The sequence below is a fragment of the Leiobunum rupestre genome, chromosome 7 (genome assembly GCF_980474605.1).
Source record: "Leiobunum rupestre chromosome 7, qqLeiRupe1.1.hap1, whole genome shotgun sequence".
In the NCBI taxonomy this organism is placed as follows: domain Eukaryota; kingdom Metazoa; phylum Arthropoda; class Arachnida; order Opiliones; family Sclerosomatidae; genus Leiobunum; species Leiobunum rupestre.
Genome location: NC_143390.1, coordinates 23548535 through 23570278, shown reverse-complemented (window position 1 = coordinate 23570278; position 21744 = coordinate 23548535). Strand labels below are relative to the sequence as shown.

Sequence of the window (21744 nt, the reverse complement as noted above, 5' to 3'; positions counted from 1 at the left end):
TAGTATAAAATCCTATAATTTCGAAAACAATAGTCTAAAAATCCTATAATTTCAAAAAAAGTCGAAAAAATCCTATAATTTAAAAAAATAGTCGTATAAAATCCTATATTTTTAGAAATATAATCCTATTATATAATATAATATAATAATAATCAGCGAGGCTAATACCCAAGAAACCAGCTATAAAAAAGGTGACCGGGTTACAACGCGTAAGAGGGTGGTGGCAAGCCCTTCATGCCACGCGAGCCAACAGCTCTCTACACTATAGTCACTATATCAGTATCTGAAATAGCAATTGGTAATTGCGCATGCTTAACCGATTTCTTAATAGCGGTAGATATGAAAGCGTTTCTTTTTTATCGAGTCAAGACCTCTATTAATCACGAAAGCAATTACATCAGCGAGATAGAAAGGTCTTTAAAGAGCCATTTTCTTCTTTATGGATCTCCGGCGATACAAAAAAGAGGACATCTAATAATCATCCCTTCAGGAATATATATCTCGGGGCTATCCACGCTTATAAAACTGCGCCGTCCTTGAGGGGATGCTGAGAGTAGCCGATAGCGCCCTGGACGGCATCGATCATTATGGGAGCGTGGCGTCCAATGTAGACTATCGCTTTCCACAGAAAAGCGTTTCTTATCACGCCATCCTCTGTAGGATTTCACTTTTTTATTTAATACCAGAAGAGGTTCGTGTATATTTTTTATGTATATACGCGAGAGGAGAGGTTTTTATGGGCACATTTGGTCCGTTGCTGTCGATGGTTGGCCTTGAACATCCGCGTTCCTCAGGGCTTCTCAAGCAGAGAGTAAAAGAAGAAATATTTCGACTTTCCGTTCGAGCTAACGTGGCCCATCCCAAAAGGGATCTTTCGAACCATCGACCAGTTTCTTTCTTTTTATAACAATCCCGTAATTAAGTTGCCAAGCTTTTTAGGGGTGAACTAATTTTCCTCGTGCACTCTCCAGTTGTTTTGAGACTCGCTTGGGTGTCCTTGAACGGTGCTTCTTGATGCTATTCGTACTTAATAATTTAATGGCCCAATTATTATTATTATATAAGTGAAATTCAGTGACTTCTAAGAATGGATAACATTATAAATATTTAATTTCTGTTCCATGGTGAACTTATTGAAAATTGTTAAAAATATTTAAAAAGAACTGCTACTGCATGGAGTTATTTAAAAACATAATTTAAATAATAATTTATAATTAAATTAATTATGTTTTTAAATAACTCCATGCAGTAGCAGTTCTTTTTAAAATATTTTAAACAATTTTCAATGGATAACATTCTTCGTAATTATTGTAACCAAATTTAACCCTCCCAATTATTTTCAACTGTGGTGGGGAAAATTTAAACCTTATTTGCGTAACTTTCAATACGACGATTTTTTACTTGTTGAATATCGAAATATTCCCTACCGTATAAACTGTTCGTTTTTTTATGTTTTATTTTGAAGAGATGAATCCGGAATCATAAGTCGTTCAATATAATTTTTTCTTTCGAATCGAAACAAAACGTGAAAAATAGCAAATTCTCGAACTCCCAACGCGACGCCGAAATATTTTCCGTATAAAATGTTCGCGAATGCAATAACTTATGATTTATAAAATTTATTTTCGAAATATTTTCCACTAGCGGTTTATGCAGTCTAAATTCGGAAAAAATGGAGCAATTTTCGAGAATATTTCTCGATTTCCCCGAAGGACTTTTCCAAATGAACAGATGGTTTTGATCAGCTTAGCTTCTTTCGTTTGGAATATATTGGTTCGAATCGCGTCGTATAGGGGTCGCTCTCTCACTGATATCCCCCGTAGTCATATTTCCGACGCCCACTTCAACTAGATCTTTATATACGCAGTTGAATGTATCGCTTCAAGGCCTGTCGCTACGCCCGAAAGAGTTGGACGTATTTCGAAACCGTCGAAGAAATATTTTGTAATTAAACTTTTAATTGAAAAATGGGACTACGAATTACGTTTGACATTGAAACGTTTTCCGAGAAATCGAGACAGGATGGAGATTACGTATTGGGGTGTCATTTTTAGGGGTATGTTTTTCGGGTGTATTTGATTTATATTCGATTTTTTTTTTGGTGGAAACCAGCTGGCTTTGAAGCCTTAGTTGGAAGGTAACGCTCATTTTGCTTGTAAGTTATTTTGCCTATTCACACCAGCCAACATTTTTGCCAAACTTTGCTGAATACGCGCTGGTTTTTACCGTAAAACACAGCTCCGAGAAAAGTTGCTGAGATTTCGGGGCTACCTATATTTTTCTATAATACAGAAATGGTCGTATATATTCCTATAATTTAAATTTGTTCCTTTAAGTCTGAAATTGTCTTATAAAGTGCTATATTCATATAATTCTGAAATGGTCTTATAAAGTGCTATATTCATATAATTCTGAAATGGTCTTATAAAGTGCTATATTCATATAATTCTGAAATTGTCTTATAAAGTGCTATATTCATATAATTCTGAAATTGTCTTATAAAGTGCTATATTCATATAATTTTGAAATTGTCTTATAAAGTGCTATATTCATATAATTCTGAAATTGTCTTATAAAGTGCTATATTCATATAATTCTGAAATTGTCTTATAAAGTGCTATATTCATATAATTCTGAAATGGGTATATAAAATCCTATATTCATATAATTCTGAAATGGTCTTATAAAATCCTATATTTTACTATAATTCTGAAATGGTCTTATAAAATCCTATATTTTACTATAATTCTGAAATGGTCATATAAGTCATATTATTCCAATATGTTCCTATATTTCTGAAATGGTCTTATAAAATACTATATTTTACTATAATTCTAAAATGGTCTTATAAAATCCTATATTTTACTATAATTCGGAAATGGTCTTATAAAATCCTATATTTTACTATAATTCTAAAATGGTCTTATAAAATCCTATATTTTACTATAATACTGAAATGGTCCTATATAATCCTATAATTTAATTTTTTTCCGGTGTTACCGATATTTGTTTAAAACACAACTGATAAAACTTTTTTCCTCGACACTCACGAAAAGACAGATACGAAAACATTGGGAATATTATTTTCTGTCTGGCATTGTTACGACTACTTTTAAATACGCGCTATAAAACTTGCGAATTTATAATTTCCAACCCTATAAAACTCCTTTAAATTGCTAATTAAGTCCTATAATTATCGTATTATTTCGAAATTTTTATCTTATAATTACAAATAATGTTACATTGCTACATTTTCATAAATACATTAAATTTAAATCAATGTCAATTTAGAGCAAACTCGATGAAATAAAATTTTTCTTATGTAAATTTATTAAGATCAATTTAAATTTTACTTTACACTACCGCTGCACTCAAATTATTCGTGAATTCTTCAAGAAAAACAGGCATAAAACCTTAAAAAAAAAACTAAAAAATCAACCACCCTGGTTAAGCGTATTCGAAAATAGTCGATTTAAATTTTTGTAGCTTAGCCGACCGTTCTTCAACAATATTTAACAAAAAATGTTGGCTTATGTCAATAGGTACTAAGCCTTTTTCTAAAAATATATTTTGTAACACTTTTACCAGAAATATATAGGTATAAATTATTTCCTCGTCGCGTAATCGTCCGTGAAGTTTAGAGCAAACTAAAATTCGCCTTTGCATCTCAGATTTTCCGATAATAAATATCAACTCATTTTGTTTGCCGTTCTAGTATCTCGCCATAATAACGGCTGTCAAGCTGCGAAAGAATTTCGTTTCAGAAACAGCTGTTCAATATTTTATCGCGGTGCCTTTGTTTGATCCTTTTTCACTAGCAACGTTTCATTTTGGCTACTTTCTTAATTTGGGTTACTCCAATGGCGCCCCCGTTTGTTATTTTCGCTCACTCGAAACGCGGACGAAATAGTGTAATAAAATCCTTCTCTAGACTTCAGTGTTGTTCTAAACATTAATCTTTTATACAGTTCCCAGGTTTTTTTGGTGAGGGAACGAACAACGAGAATAATTTATATTAACGACAAATTTATCGATTTCTAGCTGCAGACGCGTTCAATTTGCATAGTCGATACGTCATTTAGAATACATTTTTGTTAAAAATTATATCAGACTGGAATAATATTTTTATATCAAAAGCAACGTTCATAAATCTTTTCAGTATACAATCAACGACGGGAGAGCAAAATCTTATTCCCAGACATTCGATCATTTTTTTCTCAGACATTCGATATTTGTCTTCCGAAAACTTTTATTTGTAGTAAATCAGCGTTACGGTGTTTACAGGCAGTCAAAAGTTATTTGACGTACGCCGTTTTTTGGAGAGAGCTTTATTTTATACAAGGTGACCGCGGTAAAGCCTTCAAAATTTTATAGGAAAAATAGGAATTTTAGGGGCGAATTATAGGAAAATATGGGAAACTAAATAGGTGAATTATAGCAAAATATAGGAAACTAAATAGGTGAATTATAGCAAAATATGGGAAACTAAATAGGTGAATTATAGCAAAATATGGGAAACTAAATAGGCGAATTAAAGGAAAATAAACGAAACTAAATAGGCGAATTATAGGAAAATATAGGAAACTAAGTGAATTATAGGAAAATATAGGAAACTAAATAGGCGAATTATAGGAAAATATAGGAAACTAAATAGGCGAATTATAGGAAAATATAGGAAACTAAATAGGCGAATTATAGGAAAATAAACGAAACTAAATAGGCGAATTATAGGAAAATATGGGAAATTAAATAGGTGAATTATAGGAAAAATATATGAAACTAAATAGGTGAATTATAGGAAAAATTTATGAGACTAAATAGGTGAATTATAGGAAAAATATATGAAACTAAATAGGCTAAATATAGGAAAAATAATAAGGTATAGTTTGATTCGAATCACCTAGAATATTGATAGTATTTTGTACACTGCTTTCTTGCATTATTGGATCACTTAGCGGATTTTCAAAGCGCGTACATTTCCAGATTTGGTTCGAAAGTGGAAGTGTTTACGCTAGATGTTTCATTATACGTACAGAAAAGTTCTTTCATTTTCAAAAGACCGTGTAATTATAGGAAAATAGGTGAAAATAAAGGAAGGCATTAAAAATATTGGAAGTCTGGTTACCCTGTTTATACCATTTTTTACTTACAACTGACTAAGGCGGCGCGTTTTATAATACACAGGGTTGCCACGGTATCTGGAAAACCTGGAATTCCTGGAAAAGTCAGGGAATTTGATTGTGAAAAAACTGTTTCAACCCTAAATACGTATATATTTTATTTTGAATTTTTCCGACTACAAAATAAAAACTGCAAAAAAAAATGAAGTTTATCCTCTTATAATTTGAACAGTTTTTCTCATTTCCTTCGCTATGTTTTCGGGGTTTTTTCTTATTCAATTTGGAATTCGTAATTTCGTTTCGAGGAACTTTTATTAAGCTTACAGCGCGCAAAAAAACATTGGTTTTAGATCCTCAAAAGACCAAAATACGGGATCAGTAATGATTCTGGGTCTAAGCCCCTGACTCGCTCGCTTCTCCGCGTGGAACTGCGCGGGGGGGACACTTATTTTTAGCCCCCATTCCTTCTTCAGTTTTATTTTATTATCCGAGAAACGTCTTCGTAGTTTGAATAATAATATTAACGAGGATTAAAGTAGTAACTTTTGTCAGACTTCTTCTAATGCCTCTTCGTAATTCGTTTACCAAAACAAGTGCCGAAAACTTAGTCTTATACTCATTGAAAGTATATTTCGTTATACTCTCTATCTCCAATTGCTGTTACTAGCTTTGATGCGAAAATCTCATTGCTTGTAAATTGTATAAAATGGCTTACATTATATGGGAGTTTTTAAATTTAAAAGTAGCACTTTGCAGCGACGATCAAATGGAGTTCTTTAATAATAATAATAATCAGCTAGACACCACCCTAGGACCAAGTCATCTAGCGACTTTTAATGCCATTTTAAATCAGGTGGCCGAGTTACATTGCGTTGGAGGGTGGTGGCATGCCCTAAATGTCACGTGAGACAATAGCTCCCTACACTTACTAATACTAATAATAATAATAATAATAATATGTATTTATTGCAGCAATATCGAATACATGTGTTTGGGGAGGCCAAGTCGAAAGAGACTTTTAGACCTTCAATTCTAAATTAATGTTTAACTTAATATTGCAGCAATATCGAATACATGTGTTTGGGAAGGCCATGTCGAAAGAGACTTTTAGACCTTCAATTCTAAATTAATGTTTAACTTAAAAATTCAAGTAACAATAAACAAAAAAATAAACAAAAAAATCGAAGCAATATACAAACCCGAGATAAAAAGTTATGGAACCCAAGGTCTAAAATCGGACGTTATGTTTTTTTTTTGAAAAGACCTAAAGTATTACCGTTAACCTCTACAAGTTTTTATGGAAAGGGGAAAGTTTAAAAAAAATATGGTTTCAACATCGTGTTTAATCTTCATAGACCTACTTATCTAAATAGGGTTCGCGGGATGCATTAATTTGAGAGGGCCGTGATTACGAGATATTTGGTACCCTCCTTATTCTATTATAATCTTGCTAAATTAATGAAGGTTGGAATATAAATTTTGGTCGAGTGAATTCAGTCGGATTCTCCCTCCCAACAAATTTCATTCTTTAAAATTGTCGCTCGATATTTGGTCCCGAAATGTTTGTCCCAACTCAGTCAAGCGTCTGTGGCCGCGCTATCTCAGTAGCGTGTATATTCTATTGGATTTGTTATATCGGGGTATTTCGCTCGTTAGCTAATTTGACTAATTTGAAAGTTTTGCCGATTGGAAAAACCAATATATAGTTTTAAACCTTTTTCGTTATCTTACACCCGCGTTGAGTCGCTATCGAAGTCACTGCCAACTAGGAGCAACAAACACAAGGAGAACGCAGCTAGCCTTTAAACACGCTAACGAAGGGTTGTGTACGAATTTCATTGGACGAGCGTCACGAGCCTTTATGCTGAACGTTTTACGGGCGGGGAGGAAGACAATTTCGGAATTTCTCCCCCCCCTTCCGACGGCAGCAGGCGCTAAAGCGTCTAGCCAATGAAAAATGTACGCAAGAAAATCCACGACTTTTGACGGGTTGCGTTCTCCTTGTGTGGGGTGTTGTGTTTGTTGCTCCTAGCTGCCAAAAAGTCTAAATTAGAAAATTCTATTTGTAGCTGGCTTTTGTTGATCGGTTTTCTTCATACGGAACTGCTCGTCAGGCTGAATACCACGCTCGAACTAAAGGTTATTTGCGATAAATTCTTGATTAGGCAAAGGCTTTCACGCGTACACCAGCTGTTTCTTCACTTACTTTTTTTATTTGTTACACCGCGTCAATGCGTGATTAAGTTTTATTAACTTCCTTATGATAATCGAACCACCGGCATTTATAATGTTTTTTGAGGCGCTATTGTCTGACGAGAATGGGTGCGTTTGGCTTAAAAGAAAACCGGACTTCATTTTATAATGGATTCTTGGAAATTTATCGTTCAACTTGTAATTATTCGTGAATTTGTCCACCAAGACAAGGCGCTGTTAATTCGCTAGAATTTGTATGAAATTAAATTGCTGATTATTGTACTTGGCACTGCGCTACCAAAATTTCAAGGCAACGGTGCCAGATAATGAAAATAAAAATATCGTACCATGGCCATGAAAAGTATCGATTTCGAATAAAAGTGCCGAACGCCTGGAAATTGGTGGTAAATCTGAATTTTGTGGGGAATATTGATATTAAGTTGCATAACGCTTAAATCAAGTTTAATCTATTGGAAACATCTTTGACTAAAACCAAAAACTAATTAACAAGTTGCAGTTTTAGTGGGTTTTATGACAAATTAAAATTTTATCGTAAATAACCGTACGCAGGGTTGCCACACATCAGGAAAAAGTCTGGTAATTAAATTTTAAGAATTTGTAAAACGTCGGGGAATTTAATTTTATATTGACACTAGAGGTCGGCAGTCGATTAATTTTTATCCACAAATTTTCCGATTTATTTAAAGTGTTTGTCAAAAGAATATCATTTTAACTTATTTAATTAGGTTTTTTACGCAACCAAGCATTTATTTGAATAAAAGTGGTATTTATTTAAATAATTGTTTGTTTTATTTAAATAATAGGCTTATTCACTTTCGATTATTTAAACATTTTACAATTTTTATTCAACTATTGGTTATTTAAATAAATATTATTTAAATATAGCCGAGCTTATTTTATTCATGGATAAAAATTAATCGACTGCCGACCTCTAATTGACACTTTTTGAAGGTAATTTTACTCTAGATCTATGATTATCATCAGGAATCCATACTTCTACTTGGAATGCTTATCGCGTCAGATTTCCGTCTCGATGTAGCTTACGGTTTTCTTGACGTCACTATGTTAACTTAACAAACAACAACGTGAGAGGAGAGCGCGCGCAGAGGGGATTTTTTCTCTCGTAGGCGGGGCCAAAGCCGTCAGAGTGATCTTACCAGACGCGATACGCCAGGATAGTCATTCCAAGTAGAGGTATTCCTATTATCATTTATTTCCTTGAAAGTTTGGCTAATTTTTTCAACATTGCAATAACCTTTCTAAAGTTTCTACTGACACATAAGTCTATTTTAAATTTATCAACTTTTGATAATAGTAAAATATAAAATTAAAATTTTGGCCTTGAAATGGTCAGGGAATTTAAATCTGAAAATTATGTGGCAATTATCGAAAATAGTGTACTTCGAAATTATCTCAGTATACGATAATTATTGTATACGTCTGGCAATACTGTATCAAGGTCATTTCTCCATCGAAAAAGCGAGGAATACATTTTTGGTCGTGACATTTGTTTGAAACATGGAGGATAGTCTTTTCCGTATAATCTTTTATTGGGACATTTTATTGTCGGGGTACTTTGCAAGAGGGGGGGGGGGGAGGGGCTAGTCTCTTTTTATGTCCCATCGCCTTCCTGCGCTCGAAATTAGAACGAAAAATAATATCAAAGTGTCTCTTCTCTCCGTCGCCATAAATTAATGAGGCATTTGATAAAAGTTTCCACGGGAGAAAAATGTTTACACCACGCGGCGGGCTAATGGCACGCAACGTAGCACTGTGGCGCCCTCTGTACGATCGTTCCGTAACGATCGCGATTGAGTATAGGTCGTTTCGGTCTTCCTCTCTTCTGCCTCGCTTTCGATTCCTCGGGCATCGCTGGTCGAGACAACAAGCCCGCTTCCCCGAAACTCTCACGACCCGCACGGTTTTAATGCGTTTCTCGGGCCGTTAATCACGCTCGATTTTCGCCGCGACCGAGATTGGAACTCACCTGACGGCGGCGTCCACCGCGGGGGAAGGGGAAAGTCTGCGCCTCTAGACAACGACCCCCTTTCCCCTTCGCCGTCAGGTGTCTCTCCTCATCCCTCTTCTTAAATCCCGCTAGCATCGCGACCCCCTCCCCGCGTCGGATGATGGGAGAATCAACCCGCTTATTATGATTGTAAGTTTGAGCGATGGAATAGCAGTAATCAGGGACTGCCTACGGGCTTTTCACTCGATTTTTTTCCCTTCTTGTTGCGGGAAAGAACAAAATTCGCCGCTGGAAACAAAAAAAAATACGCTATGATGAAAGAATATTTTGTAAACGTTTTTTCTTATTTCTTTTTCGGCCGCGCTACGAAATAGAAATAAAAAAATAAGGTCACAAAAACTCACAACTGTAATCTCGCGATGAATTTATTTTTTGTGGCAATAGAAAATTGGGATTGCATGGCTTCCCTCCCCCCCCCCCCCCACGTTACCTTTGATTGAAAATACAAAAATTGAATGTCCTTCGGGGTTTATTTTTAAATTATTATTTTTTTTTATGTTGGGTTATTTTTTTTAGTTTGTTTTATCTTGATTTGAACTTTAGTTTTGGGTTTAACGGTGTTATATTTTTATTCTTTTATTTTGTATTCGTCCATAAATATTTATGTTTAGGTTAAAGGGAATATAACCTGCAAAGCAATCTTTAAGGAAGACCCCTTAAATTTTTCAAATTTCCCTGTATAGTGGCGCCAAACATTTTTAAAGCCAAAGGCAAGAGCGGCTAGATTTGCAAACGTTGGTGTTCCACACCAAATACCTGAGGTTATATTCCCTTTAAGTCAGCGCTAAATAACTTGTACGTGAAACTTGTGGGAGTTTTGACGTATAGCTATACGTTTTTCAGGGTGACTTAAACTCTATTAATGTCGACAAGAGAGGGGGAAGCCGGTATAAATTGGCGGGACCCGTGTTGGAAAAAACAGCGGAACACGTTGGCCTACCACCTGGGTGTTTGTTTGGAAGGAAAGTAAATTTAAAGGGTGACGGTTAGAAGAAAACCTAGATCTTTAAGTTTCTTTCCAAAAAGGTATAGCTATCTCCGGTAATAACGCCCCTCTTGGGGCCCGGAACTTATATTTTCCCGAGGCCCGGGCCCGTTCTCGGCGGCTACTGTCGCAAATCGTCATTTTCGATCGCAATTTTTTGGTTAGATAAAAAAACGGTGTTTTCAATATTTATATAGAAACATCCCTTAACAGCGTTAAATATTTCTAAACTTAATTAGTAATTTATTTTTAAAAGTATTCGTAATTTTAAAAATAAAAATAACGTCCCTTCAAAACTGTTTGACTAAATTTAAATTGCTCTTTCGAAATATAATGCAAGCTTGACAACCCAGAAGCTACATTATTTATATGTAAATATTAAATTTCGTTTCTGTTTTAATTGCATAAATTCTATTATAAACATCCACGCAGTTACAGTTTTAAAATTCTGAATATTTAATATAACTACGAATGGAGGGGGCTTTGTGTAAATATCCTACGCGTTTGATCATCGAAGATATATTTTGGTTTATCAATTATTTAGTGAGCGCCCAAATTATCCGACTTAATTAAAAATTTAATAGGAATAATTTGATGGGGAGCTATGCAAGCCGGATGACGCGTGGTTTGATTTGCCTGGGGTGGCTGAATAATTGGATTATATTTCTAAAAATATAGGACTTCATAGGACTATTTTTTAAAATTATAGGATTTTATAGGACTATATATGGTATTTCATTTACTAACTTTACGCATTTAAAAACAAAATCTATATTTAGTGAAATTAATTTTTGATTTTCACTTAAAAAATAAACTATTTAAGCATTTTATCACAAAATATACTAGTATATACTAGTATATTATAATAACAAAAGTATAGACTAAAATGACAATGTATAGGAATTTATCCCATAGCTTAAATTATAGGATTTTTGGGGATTTTGCTTAAAATATAGGATGTTATAGGATAATTCTGAAAATTAGGATTTTATAGGAAGTATAGAACCTCTGGGGCCCCTATGTTGGTTAAGGAGGGGTCCAAATTTCGTACAAATCCCGTACACTAGATAAAAATGATTTTAGAAATCTTGAAATCAACTGGAAAATCCCCAATCTCGGCGAATAATAGTTATATCTCGAAATTAGTCTTAAAAACCACAAATCAACACGAAAATTTTGCTCTAGGCTTTCTGCTAATCTTTCAAGGGGTACGTTCAGTAACGAAAATCAGTTGGAAATCGGCGTTAGCTTAATTTTGGTTTTATGAGGTTGTGTTGTCACAGTTTTATATTTCAGTCACCGGTGTTTTATAACATGGCGGCGAAATCTACTAACAACGCGTGTGACGTCCCGCCAGCAGAAAACCATCTCTTCTGATGGACATCATGACGTCCAAACCGGAAACGCAAATAATCGTACAGTAAAACCATAAGTGTATAATATTGTTACCAGTGCGGGATTAAAGACTAGGCCGACTAGGCACAGGCCTATAGGCCTCACCAACAAAAGGCCCCCACCACTGATGAAATCAATGAATTATCTTCACACGCAAAAGTTTTACTGAGAGCTATTCCCAAGACAGACTGCATTACGGGCTTCGTCGCCGTCACACGTAGCCTTGACAGGGTTCTTACAGAACCTGGATATCCTGGAAAACCTGGATAAGTCAGGGATCTGTAAAATGGAGGGATAAGTCAGGGATTTTAGTTAGTCAACCAAACCACACGTAAACAAAGAATTTTTTACCTAAAAAAATAAAAAAAATGTCCTAAAATATAACCAAAAAGGTCAGGAATATTGGCAAAAATTGGTCAGGGATAACCTGGAAAAGTCAGGGATGTTAGATCAGATATTTTCGTACGAACCCTGCTTGACAATGCTAGGGAGAGATTTTCTTCTTGCGATGACGTCACTCCGTTACTAGCTCTCGGTAAAATATTCCCCAAAGTGACAAACTTATGGAACAATATTTAGACTTACGGTAAAATTGAACCCAATATTCCCGAATTTCGCTCCGCAAACAAAAACGCGATAGCCGCTGTTGTTTTGCTTTAGTCCCATTCGACCGAATTCCGCCGAAACGTGCGGTTTTTATGTGTCCCATTCGACCGAACGCTGCTATATAAATTGGCTTTGTACTATGCATTTATTTGAAAATAAAATGGAATGATCATGAATTATATTTTTATCTTCACCTAGTCAAGAAAAGTAACTGAACCAAAACTGAAATAGTAAACTTAACCAACTCTAACCTAACCTAACCTAACCTAAACATGGATCTTCGACAGTACATACCTTATAAATAAAATACCAAATCACCCCGCCAATTGGGCTACATTTTAAAATTCTTTCGGTCGAATGGGAATAAACGGTTGTTTTTAGTACGTTGTCACTGAGTCTATTTTTGTTCCGTTCAGGTGTTGGTGGAGTTTGACGACGCCGAGTGGAAGCACCGGGAGTGGATTCGCGTGTACGAGGAGGGCGCCTTCCGCGTCTTCTTGGTCGAGAACACACTCGTCTGGACGCTGAGGAAACAGGAGCCGCCTTCGCTCGCCGCTCTCTCGGCAGGAGGACAAACTTCCAATAAGTCGTCGCAGGCCTTTTCCAAAGGCCTTTACTGGCCCGCTCTCGTAAGTCACATTCGTCTCGTTAATCGGTGGCGGCGCTAGGAGTTTTGGGTGAGGTAGGCCCAAGTAGGCCTTATTTTTCATGTTTGGGGCCCTTTAGAAAAAATTTAAGGGGCCCTTATTTTTTTGCCCCCCTTTGAAGGATATTAGGGGTCCCTTAGAAGTATTTTACGGGGAACTTAATTTTAATTTTTGGGGCCCCTTAGAAGGATTTTACGGGGAACTTAATTTTAAATTTTGGGGCCCCTTAGAAGGATTTTACGGGGAACTTAATTTTAATTTTTGGGGCCCCTTAGAAGGATTTTAGGGGTCCCTTAGAAGGATTTTACGGGGAACTAAATTTTAATTTTTGGATGCCCCTTTGAAGGATTTTAGGGGCCCATTATTTTTATTTTTGGGGGCGCCTTTGAAGGATTTTATGGGCCCTTATTTTTATTCTGGGGCCCCTTAGGATTTTACGGAGCCTTTATTGGTTTTGGGAGGCCCTTAGAAATTTGGGGCCCCCTTTGAAGGATTTTTAGGGCCACTTTATACTTCATAACTCTAGCAAAGTATATTCTACGCTACCTATAATATATAAATTTTAATGAATTTAAAATTAACCTCCAATCGTTAATTTAAATATTTTGGGCCCCTACGTTTTGGGGCCTCATAGCGTACCTTGCCCATCCCCTGACGCCGCCACTGTCGTTTATTAGTTAATTATTGTCTTTGGATAAGATCCTAGTGTTTATATTTGGTTGTTGCGTAATGATGTTTATTCAATTATACGGAATATTTCCTCATTTGAGTAGCGATACTTGGCAAGGCCCGAATTGTTGGCGTAAAAATTCCTTCGATTCGTTTATATGATTGAGGAATTCGGGGTGTCCTTGAAACGGTCTTGTTTTTCGATACGGAAATAGAGAACAAGTTGAATGGTGTATATGTACGGACGAGTAATTTGTTATCTTTATTTATACGCTCGGTTTGAAATCAACTACTCAATTGCGTCAATCTGTGTCATAAATAAAAAGAGTCTTTGCAATTATTCTATAAATTCCCCAGTGGTTGACACGTTTTTAAATAAACTCCAGATCACGTGCCATTTTCTTAAAATATTATATTCAAAAAGCTATTTGATGAAATTATTGTACTTCGATTAAATTGAAATGTAAATTGTTGAATTTAATTTTGTAAATGTACACGTTTACATAATAGGGGATGTAATTGAAATATTCAAATAACAGGATTGCCGCGGTACCTGGAAAAGTCAGGGAATTTTAATAAGGGTCTATAAATCAGGGAAAAGGTCAGGGAACTTTAATAAGGGTCTAAAAATCAGGCAAAAGGTCAGGGAATTTTAATAAGGGTCTAAAAATCAGGCAAAAGGTCAGGGAACTTTAATAAGGGTCTAAAAATCAGGCAAAGGGTCAGGGAATTTTAATAAGGGTCTAAAAATCAGGGAAAAGGTCATGGAATTTTAATATTGGTCTAAAAATGAGGGAAAAGTCAGGGAATTTTAATATGGATCTAAAAATCAGGGAAAAGTCAAGGAACTTTAATATGGGTCTAAAAATCAGGAAAAAGTCAAGGAAGTTTAAAAATTAATCTCAAAATTAGGGAAATGTCAAGGAATCTAATTTCGGTTGCAATTAGGAAACCTTTTTTTAAAAGTCAGGGAATTTAAATGTGAAAAAACTGTGGCAATCCTGAATAATGTTTCGATAGTTTATTGGCAGATATAAAACTCATTTAGTTATCTATCCGAAGTCAAGGTCACGTGAAAGTTAAAACTCTTTAAGTAGTTCTGTCATCGTGATATTAAAGAAGTTGCCAAGTTACTTGTTCCAAAACTGATTCCTCTTAGCCATTTTCAAATTATAAACATAGTTTGAAATAGTTTACAATATCTATTTTGAAACTCAAGTCATTTGAAATAAGTGCCGAAAGTTTCGCGATCATTTGAAATATCTAATCTAAGCGATTTTAAATATTAGTTGCCACCCGTATAAATTATAGCTAGGCAATTACGGACGCGTAGTTCAGACAGATGGCTGGAAAGTTATACGAGCTGGGTTTTTCTCAAGGATTTCAACGTAGGACGAAACCTGCCAATGAGTTAAATTATCGAGACACTTTGGAGTCTTCTAATGTCCAATGATTGTTATCCCCCCCCCTCCTTCCTTCCTTTAGAGGCCCAAGCCATTATTTTTTATTCACAACTATATGTACTTAAAAACTTAAGCGAAAAAATGTGTAGCTCTAATATTGGAAAAAATTTCTAATATCTCACCCGTCAATGAATTCATTGATAACCAAATTTAACTCGATATCTTCAGAAAAATCTGTTCCTCGATCATTAAGCCTCTTTTGGCCACCATGCATTACGAAGGTATTTTAGGCTATCTAGCATATCTTAAGATAATTGGGTAAAACGGGGTACAACACAAAAATTCAGGGAAAGGTCAGGGAATTTTAAGAATTTGTAAAAATTCTGGTAAAGGTCAGGGAGTTTTAAAAATTTGTAAAAATTCAGGGAAAGGTCAGGGAATTTTAAGAATTTGTAAAAATTCAGGTAAAGGTCAGGGAATTCAATTTAATCTTGACACTTTTTCTAGGACATTTTACTCTAGATCTATGACATATGGCAATAACCTTTTTATTGAAATATAAGTCCATTTTAATTTATTATCTTCTGATAAAAGTAAAATATAAAATAAAAAGTCAGGGAAAATCTCTTAAAAATGGTCAGGGAATTTGAAAATTTGATGGCAACCCTGTGATGACAAATTATCGCAATTTACGGCACGGAAAATCAATAGCAATGTCGCGTATACGAAACAGGGAGGGTCTTGCCAAGTAATCGTCAAAAACCCGAGCTCAGGTAGACAGACGCGCACCTCTATAATCTATACACACGATGGTAACTCGCGCTAAACCCCTAGTCACGAAGCTGACCAGAAAGATTCTCCATTTAGAACGTTTTTTTTGATAGACATTGACCGAAGTTTGGTTGGTGACTATTATACCCTAGACGGAGACGAGATCGAGCCCCGTATAGCCGAATATAATTATAATGGCGGTTTAAATTGTTGGCAAGGTAGCGGTTTTAATGATGATGTAGCGATGCGGCTCGCGGAAAATCGTGCGTAACTTTCTCTTCCTTCCTTTTGAATCGTGATAACATTGTCTTTCTTCGAGCAACTTGAGCGTGCAACGCGCGCTTTTATTTTTTTAATAAAAGACCCATTTGGTCTCTTTCGCTATTACGTGACCCATTGTACCGGCGATTACCAGTTCCCTCGACACTAAGCTTAAAAGCGGCCAATGGGTAAAGTACCCGCGCATTCATTCGTACGGCCTTAAACCTCGCTTCGTTTTTATATCGTATACATTCGTTGTTTTTTTATATACCTCGCCTCGCACCCTTTGATATCAAAAATTCTTTATATTATTTTCAACCCTCCCTGGTTCGTCTTGTACTTTTTATTTGGTTTCAATTGTGAGAGCGCGGCCGTAAAAGGGGTTAACGCGCCCGGGACTGGAAGCTTTCTTCTGGATTCTCCACGCACGCCCCGAGTAGAATCTTTTTCGTGAAACCTTGGGCACGTTCCCATCTTGGACCAAAATCGTTTTACATACTCTGTCGTGAAAAGCACAAAAGCATTAACGACCAAATTTTCGATTTACAGATTTTGGTTTTATTTCACCTTAGTTTATACGGTAAATTCAATTTTGAACTAATTTTCGAATTTAAAATTTTTGTTCTTAGAGAAATGACTCGTTGCAAAACGCGTTATTTTAGGTTTTTGCATTATTTTCAAACCAAAAACGCATTCATGTGTTTATTTTCTTTAAAAGTCAGACAAGACGCATTTTTTTCCGCGTTTTGAGACATAAATAGTCCTACATATACGTGGTAAAAAGCATTTTTTTTAATGATATTTCTGAAATATAGTTAGGCCTGTAAATTGGTTAGTACCAGAATATAATTTGACTTGAAAAATCCAAGTCTACTCTATAAATTTGAAAGAAGTAAGGCAAATAAAGTTAGAATTACGCGGTTTTTCTCCATATTTTGGTTTTGGTCGTTAATGCTTTTGCGCTTTGCCCGGCAGTACTATCCCCCCCCCCCCTGTTCCCCGTTCCCTCGCTGCTTTATTCCATTTCACTCTTCTTCCTAAAGTATCAGAGAGGTAATGGTGGAATGGATCGGGGAAGATAATGGCCCAGAAGAAGAGACTGGGGTGACTGGTTTAATATTTAAATGCGGCGTGTATAGGTCGGTACTTCTTCTTTGTTGGCAGGAGGGAATAAAATGAACGGCCACGATCTGCGCGTGATATCGACCCCTTCCTTTTGTAGGCGTTGACGACTTTTTAAAGGTGTAGGTACGTGCATCGAGCGTGCGTCGCGCGTCGTTATTGAAAATGAACGTGAAACCCCCCCCCCCCCCAATGTTGCGTAGTGCTGCCTTCTTTAGAATAGTCGTTGTAAAAATCTTCATTATCTGTATGGCCTAAATAAAAAAAAAAATATTTGGTTCTAAAATTTTTGATTACCGCTGAATACAGTGGCGCACTCGGGATTTTTTCGGGGGTCGGGGAGAAAAAACTTAAGTTGATTATTAAAAAATAGAAGATTTTAGAGAGGTGGTTGACCGGATTTTTGGTCCATAGTATAGATTTAATAAATTCAGTATCGAAAATATGTGGTTTCTTTTCGACGGTAGGTCACGTGTAAGTTTTTTCTACGTCACTAGTGGGGTGGCGGAGTGGTTAGCACTTTCGCCTCGCAGCAAGAGGAGCCGGGTTCGATCCCAGCCTGTGGCACTGGGTGAAAACTCGGAACAACTCCTTCTGTGTTGAGTTTGCAAGTTCTTTCTCCACTGGTTTAAGGGGTTTTCCCCCGAGCTCTTCGGTTTCCCCTTCCATAAAAACTTGTCGAGGTTAACGGTAATAGTGAGTGTAGGGAGCTGTTGGCTAGCGTGGCTTGCCACCACTCTCCTACGCATTGCAACCCGACCACCTAAATTAATGGCTTTAAAAGTCGCTTGAAGGTGGTGCCTTGGGTATTAGCCTAGCTGATTATTATTATTATTATTATTAAATCAGGCAGTCATTTTGGAAAAACTTTTTACCCTGACAAGGAGAGTACCCGAGGTGTTTATTGCTGATTTTGTTCAAAGTCGGGCTTCAAGTAGACCTATATGAGGTATAAAATTTCCCAAAAACACTCGGTTGTCATGGCAAATCGAATGGGTAGTGCAACGTCTCCTTTTGGGAAATTTCATATCTCATATAGGTCTACATTACGCCTGACTTTGAACAAAATCGGCCATAAACACCTCGGGTACTCTCCTTGTGAGTCAACTATTCGCCACCACAGCATCGGAGTAAAAAAAGAATATTATTCTTAAATAATATTTACTTTAATGAATGTTGAATAATTTAACTGGCGTTTCTGATCGTAAATTGCAGTTTCGAAGCTGCGGAGTTAACATTAATAATCTCTTAAACGTTACCGTAAACACGTTTTAATATTTGCACGCGTGTACCGGCGATCCATATCCGTAAATATTTCTAGTTCGGCGTTTCTGGTTTCAGGCGGCTTGAATATTGTACGCGAAGCAGGGGCCCCTCTGTTGTATCAACACCATTAGCCGAACTAAAGCTCTTTAACAACGTGCCGCCAAAACAATGGCTCCGCTATTGTTCTTGCCAAAACAAAACTCCCTTCTATACCTGTCTTCCAGGTCGTTACGACAATGAATCCACTCTCTTCAACAACTATTCGCTATTCTATCCTCTGTTTAAGGTGTATATTTCCAGGTATTCCTATAATTGCTTACTCTACTTTCTCATCATTATTATTACGGATAAGAAAATTTTCCGTTCATTTATTTTATATCGATATCCGAAAATTATCCGAATAAAAACCTATTTGTTGCTTATTAAATCTTATAATAGTCGCGAATAATATCCATAAATTCACAGTTAATCGAATTTTTTATGATTAATTGAAATTTAATTTATTCGTTTTCCCGAGCTCTATTATTACGGCAGGGCCCCTAGAGGTCTTATAATTCCTATACAATCCTATAGTTTCAAAAAGGTATTATATCACCCTATATGTTTGAATCCCCAAGACGTCCTATAACAGGATTACCAGGGAATTTAAAAATTTGCTTAAAAAGTCAGGGAATTTTAAGAATTTGTAAAAAGTCAGGGAATTCAATTCTATCTTGACCCTTTTTTACGGTAAGTTTAAACTAGATCTATTACAAATTATATGGTTATCATTTATTTCCTTGAAAGTTTGGCTAATTTTTTCCACATTGCAATAGCCTTTTTTAACTGAAATATAAGTCCATTTAATTTTTTAATTTCTGATAAAAGTAAAATATGAAATAAAACTTTTAAGCCTTAAAAAGTCGGGAAATATTTTTAAATGTTCAGGGAATTCCAGGAATAGTCAGGGAATTTTAATCTGAAAATTTTGTGGCAACCCTATAATTTTGATATTTCGCCCATTTCAAATTCCGCAACTCGCAACTGTCAGTGAAGTTGCTAGATTTAGCGATAGGATTCATTCCCATACAAAGCCATTCTAGTCTATACTTTTGTTATTGTTAACATGGTTAGCTACTAGTATATTTTTATTTTTGTGATAAAATGGTTAAATAGTTTCTATTTTTTAAGTGAAAATCAAAGATTTATTTCACTAAATATAGATTGTTTTTAAATGCATAAATTTAGTAAATAAAATGGCATAAAGTCCTATAAAATCCTATAATTTGGAAAAAATAATCCTATAAAGTCCTATAATTTGGAAAAAATAATCCTATAAAGTCCTATAATTTGGAAAAAATAATCCTATAAAGTCCTATAATTTTGAAAAAATAATCCTATAAAGTCCTATATTTTTAGAAATATAATCCTATTTTTCCTATAAAATATTTAGAGTTACAATTTATGTTTATATTTTTAGGTGTTGTAGCTCGATTTGAGTCGCGAACTTAATTTGGTAAATACCGTAAATTGTTACGATGCCTTTTTTATTTTTATTTTCAAATCCAAGTTAATAAAATTTCCTTCGCGTCGCTGGCTTCGAAATAAACATTTAGATTAGAAATAAAATTATTAGAAAAAATAATTATTAAAATTATAAATATGGAATACTGCTTTCTTCAGTTAAAATATATTAGTAAAACGAAATTCATTTTTAAACAGGTGATTTTAACGTAGGAAATATAGAAGAGGATTTATAGTATCCGGATGCGTTAGGCCTATTCGCTTCCGGTAATGTTATACCTTAAGCCTCGTCTATTGAATTGTATATTAACCGGAAGTAGACCACGCAAACCCCTAGCTTTAGAACCCGAAGATACATTTGATATTTTGGTCAAAGGTTAGAAATTGCTGTACATCTTATATATTTTCAATGCTTGTAACCATATAGTTTCTATGCTTGTAACGATATATTTTCTATGCTTGTAACCATATATTTTTTATACTTGTAACTATTCTTGTATAAAGGGTATAATAATGATTTTAATTATATAAAGATTAATTTTTATTTACTTATACAGGGTGTTTCAAAATGTTATGCTAAAATTTGAAGGAGTTGTAGGGGGTGAGTTGAGAAGTATGTCTATTTTTTTTCCATTTTCCTACGATGAGTTAAAAGAGAGCTTCAAAGTGTGGCCTACTAGCCCCTGGAAGTAGGCTGCAACAAGCGCAAAACCAAGCAGCGGGGACTTTAAATACTATTTAAGTTAACTTTTTTTACACTGGTTACCTCGATTTGTTTACAAAGTCCTTTTTTACCTATCACACGAACCCAAACCTTTATGTTCGCGTTTCCCCGCTGCTTGGTTTGGCGCTTGTTGCAGCCTACTTCCAGGGGCTAGTAGGCCACACTTTTAACTCATCGTAGGGAAGTGGGGGTATTATAGAGGGAGGATTGATTACGTAATAAAGGGGTCATCCAAAAATGTTACTGATTGTCGCTAGGTGTCGCGAAGGTCGAATGTTCGTAACGTCTTACGTGTGTCCCGAAAGGCGATGATAGTTTGACATTTCGGTTCGAGTTACAATATTTTAAGTACACTATTCGGACGGAAGCGGCGAATTTCCCGTCGGTTAACCCGCTAAGCCTTTCGGTAATGGCGTCTACCCGCCTCGCATCGCCTATTAAGTCGGCTTTCCCGCGCGTATCGCCGTTGCGGATATTGTAGTGGCCGTGCAGTCTCGGATTTCCATTTTATTTTTGATTCGAGAGAGAGAGAGAACGGAAATTAAAAGTTCCGTTTTCGCTTCCGAACAAATTTATCCGTCGTTGCCTCTTTCCAGTATATAATGTATAGCTTGGAAAGGAAAAGCTTATTTTGCCGGAGCCAAGGCTTAATTCTGTTTACTCATTAGGCGCCGTAGACTCCTTTAAAGGGATTCGCGAAATTTAAGCGGCAACCCCATCAACTAAAACATTCCACCGAACTAATGGATATTTTGATAAAGCCACACACTGTGTATACGCGCACACTTTCCGCGTTATTATTTTGGCAACGGGAAAAATTCAGATTATAAGCTAGCTAGAATGAGGGGGGCTTTTTATTTTTGTTTAAGTGGAGTTAAATTGTATGTGGGCTAATTTAATATTTGCCACTCTCGGAATTTAAAATGCAATTCGCCATGGACTAAGCTTATTTAAATTGGACGAATATTTTATATAATTATGGGACGCTGTTAGGTATTTTTTTTTATTGTTTTGCAGAGTTAATTTAAT

The 21744-nt window shown here is 35.7% G+C and overlaps 1 protein-coding gene across 3 annotated transcripts in view; it reads left to right on the top strand.

The window, feature by feature from the left end:
* Nucleotides 1-21744, top strand: part of Kdm3 (Lysine demethylase 3) — a 175555-nt gene that overhangs the window by 43469 nt on the left and 110342 nt on the right. For all 3 annotated transcript variants that reach the window (XM_090154196.1, XM_090154197.1, XM_090154195.1), the window contains exon 2: nucleotides 12766-12978. In XM_090154196.1, the coding sequence (XP_090010322.1) occupies nucleotides 12766-12978 (213 nt within the window). The remainder of the gene's footprint in view (nucleotides 1-12765; nucleotides 12979-21744) is intronic.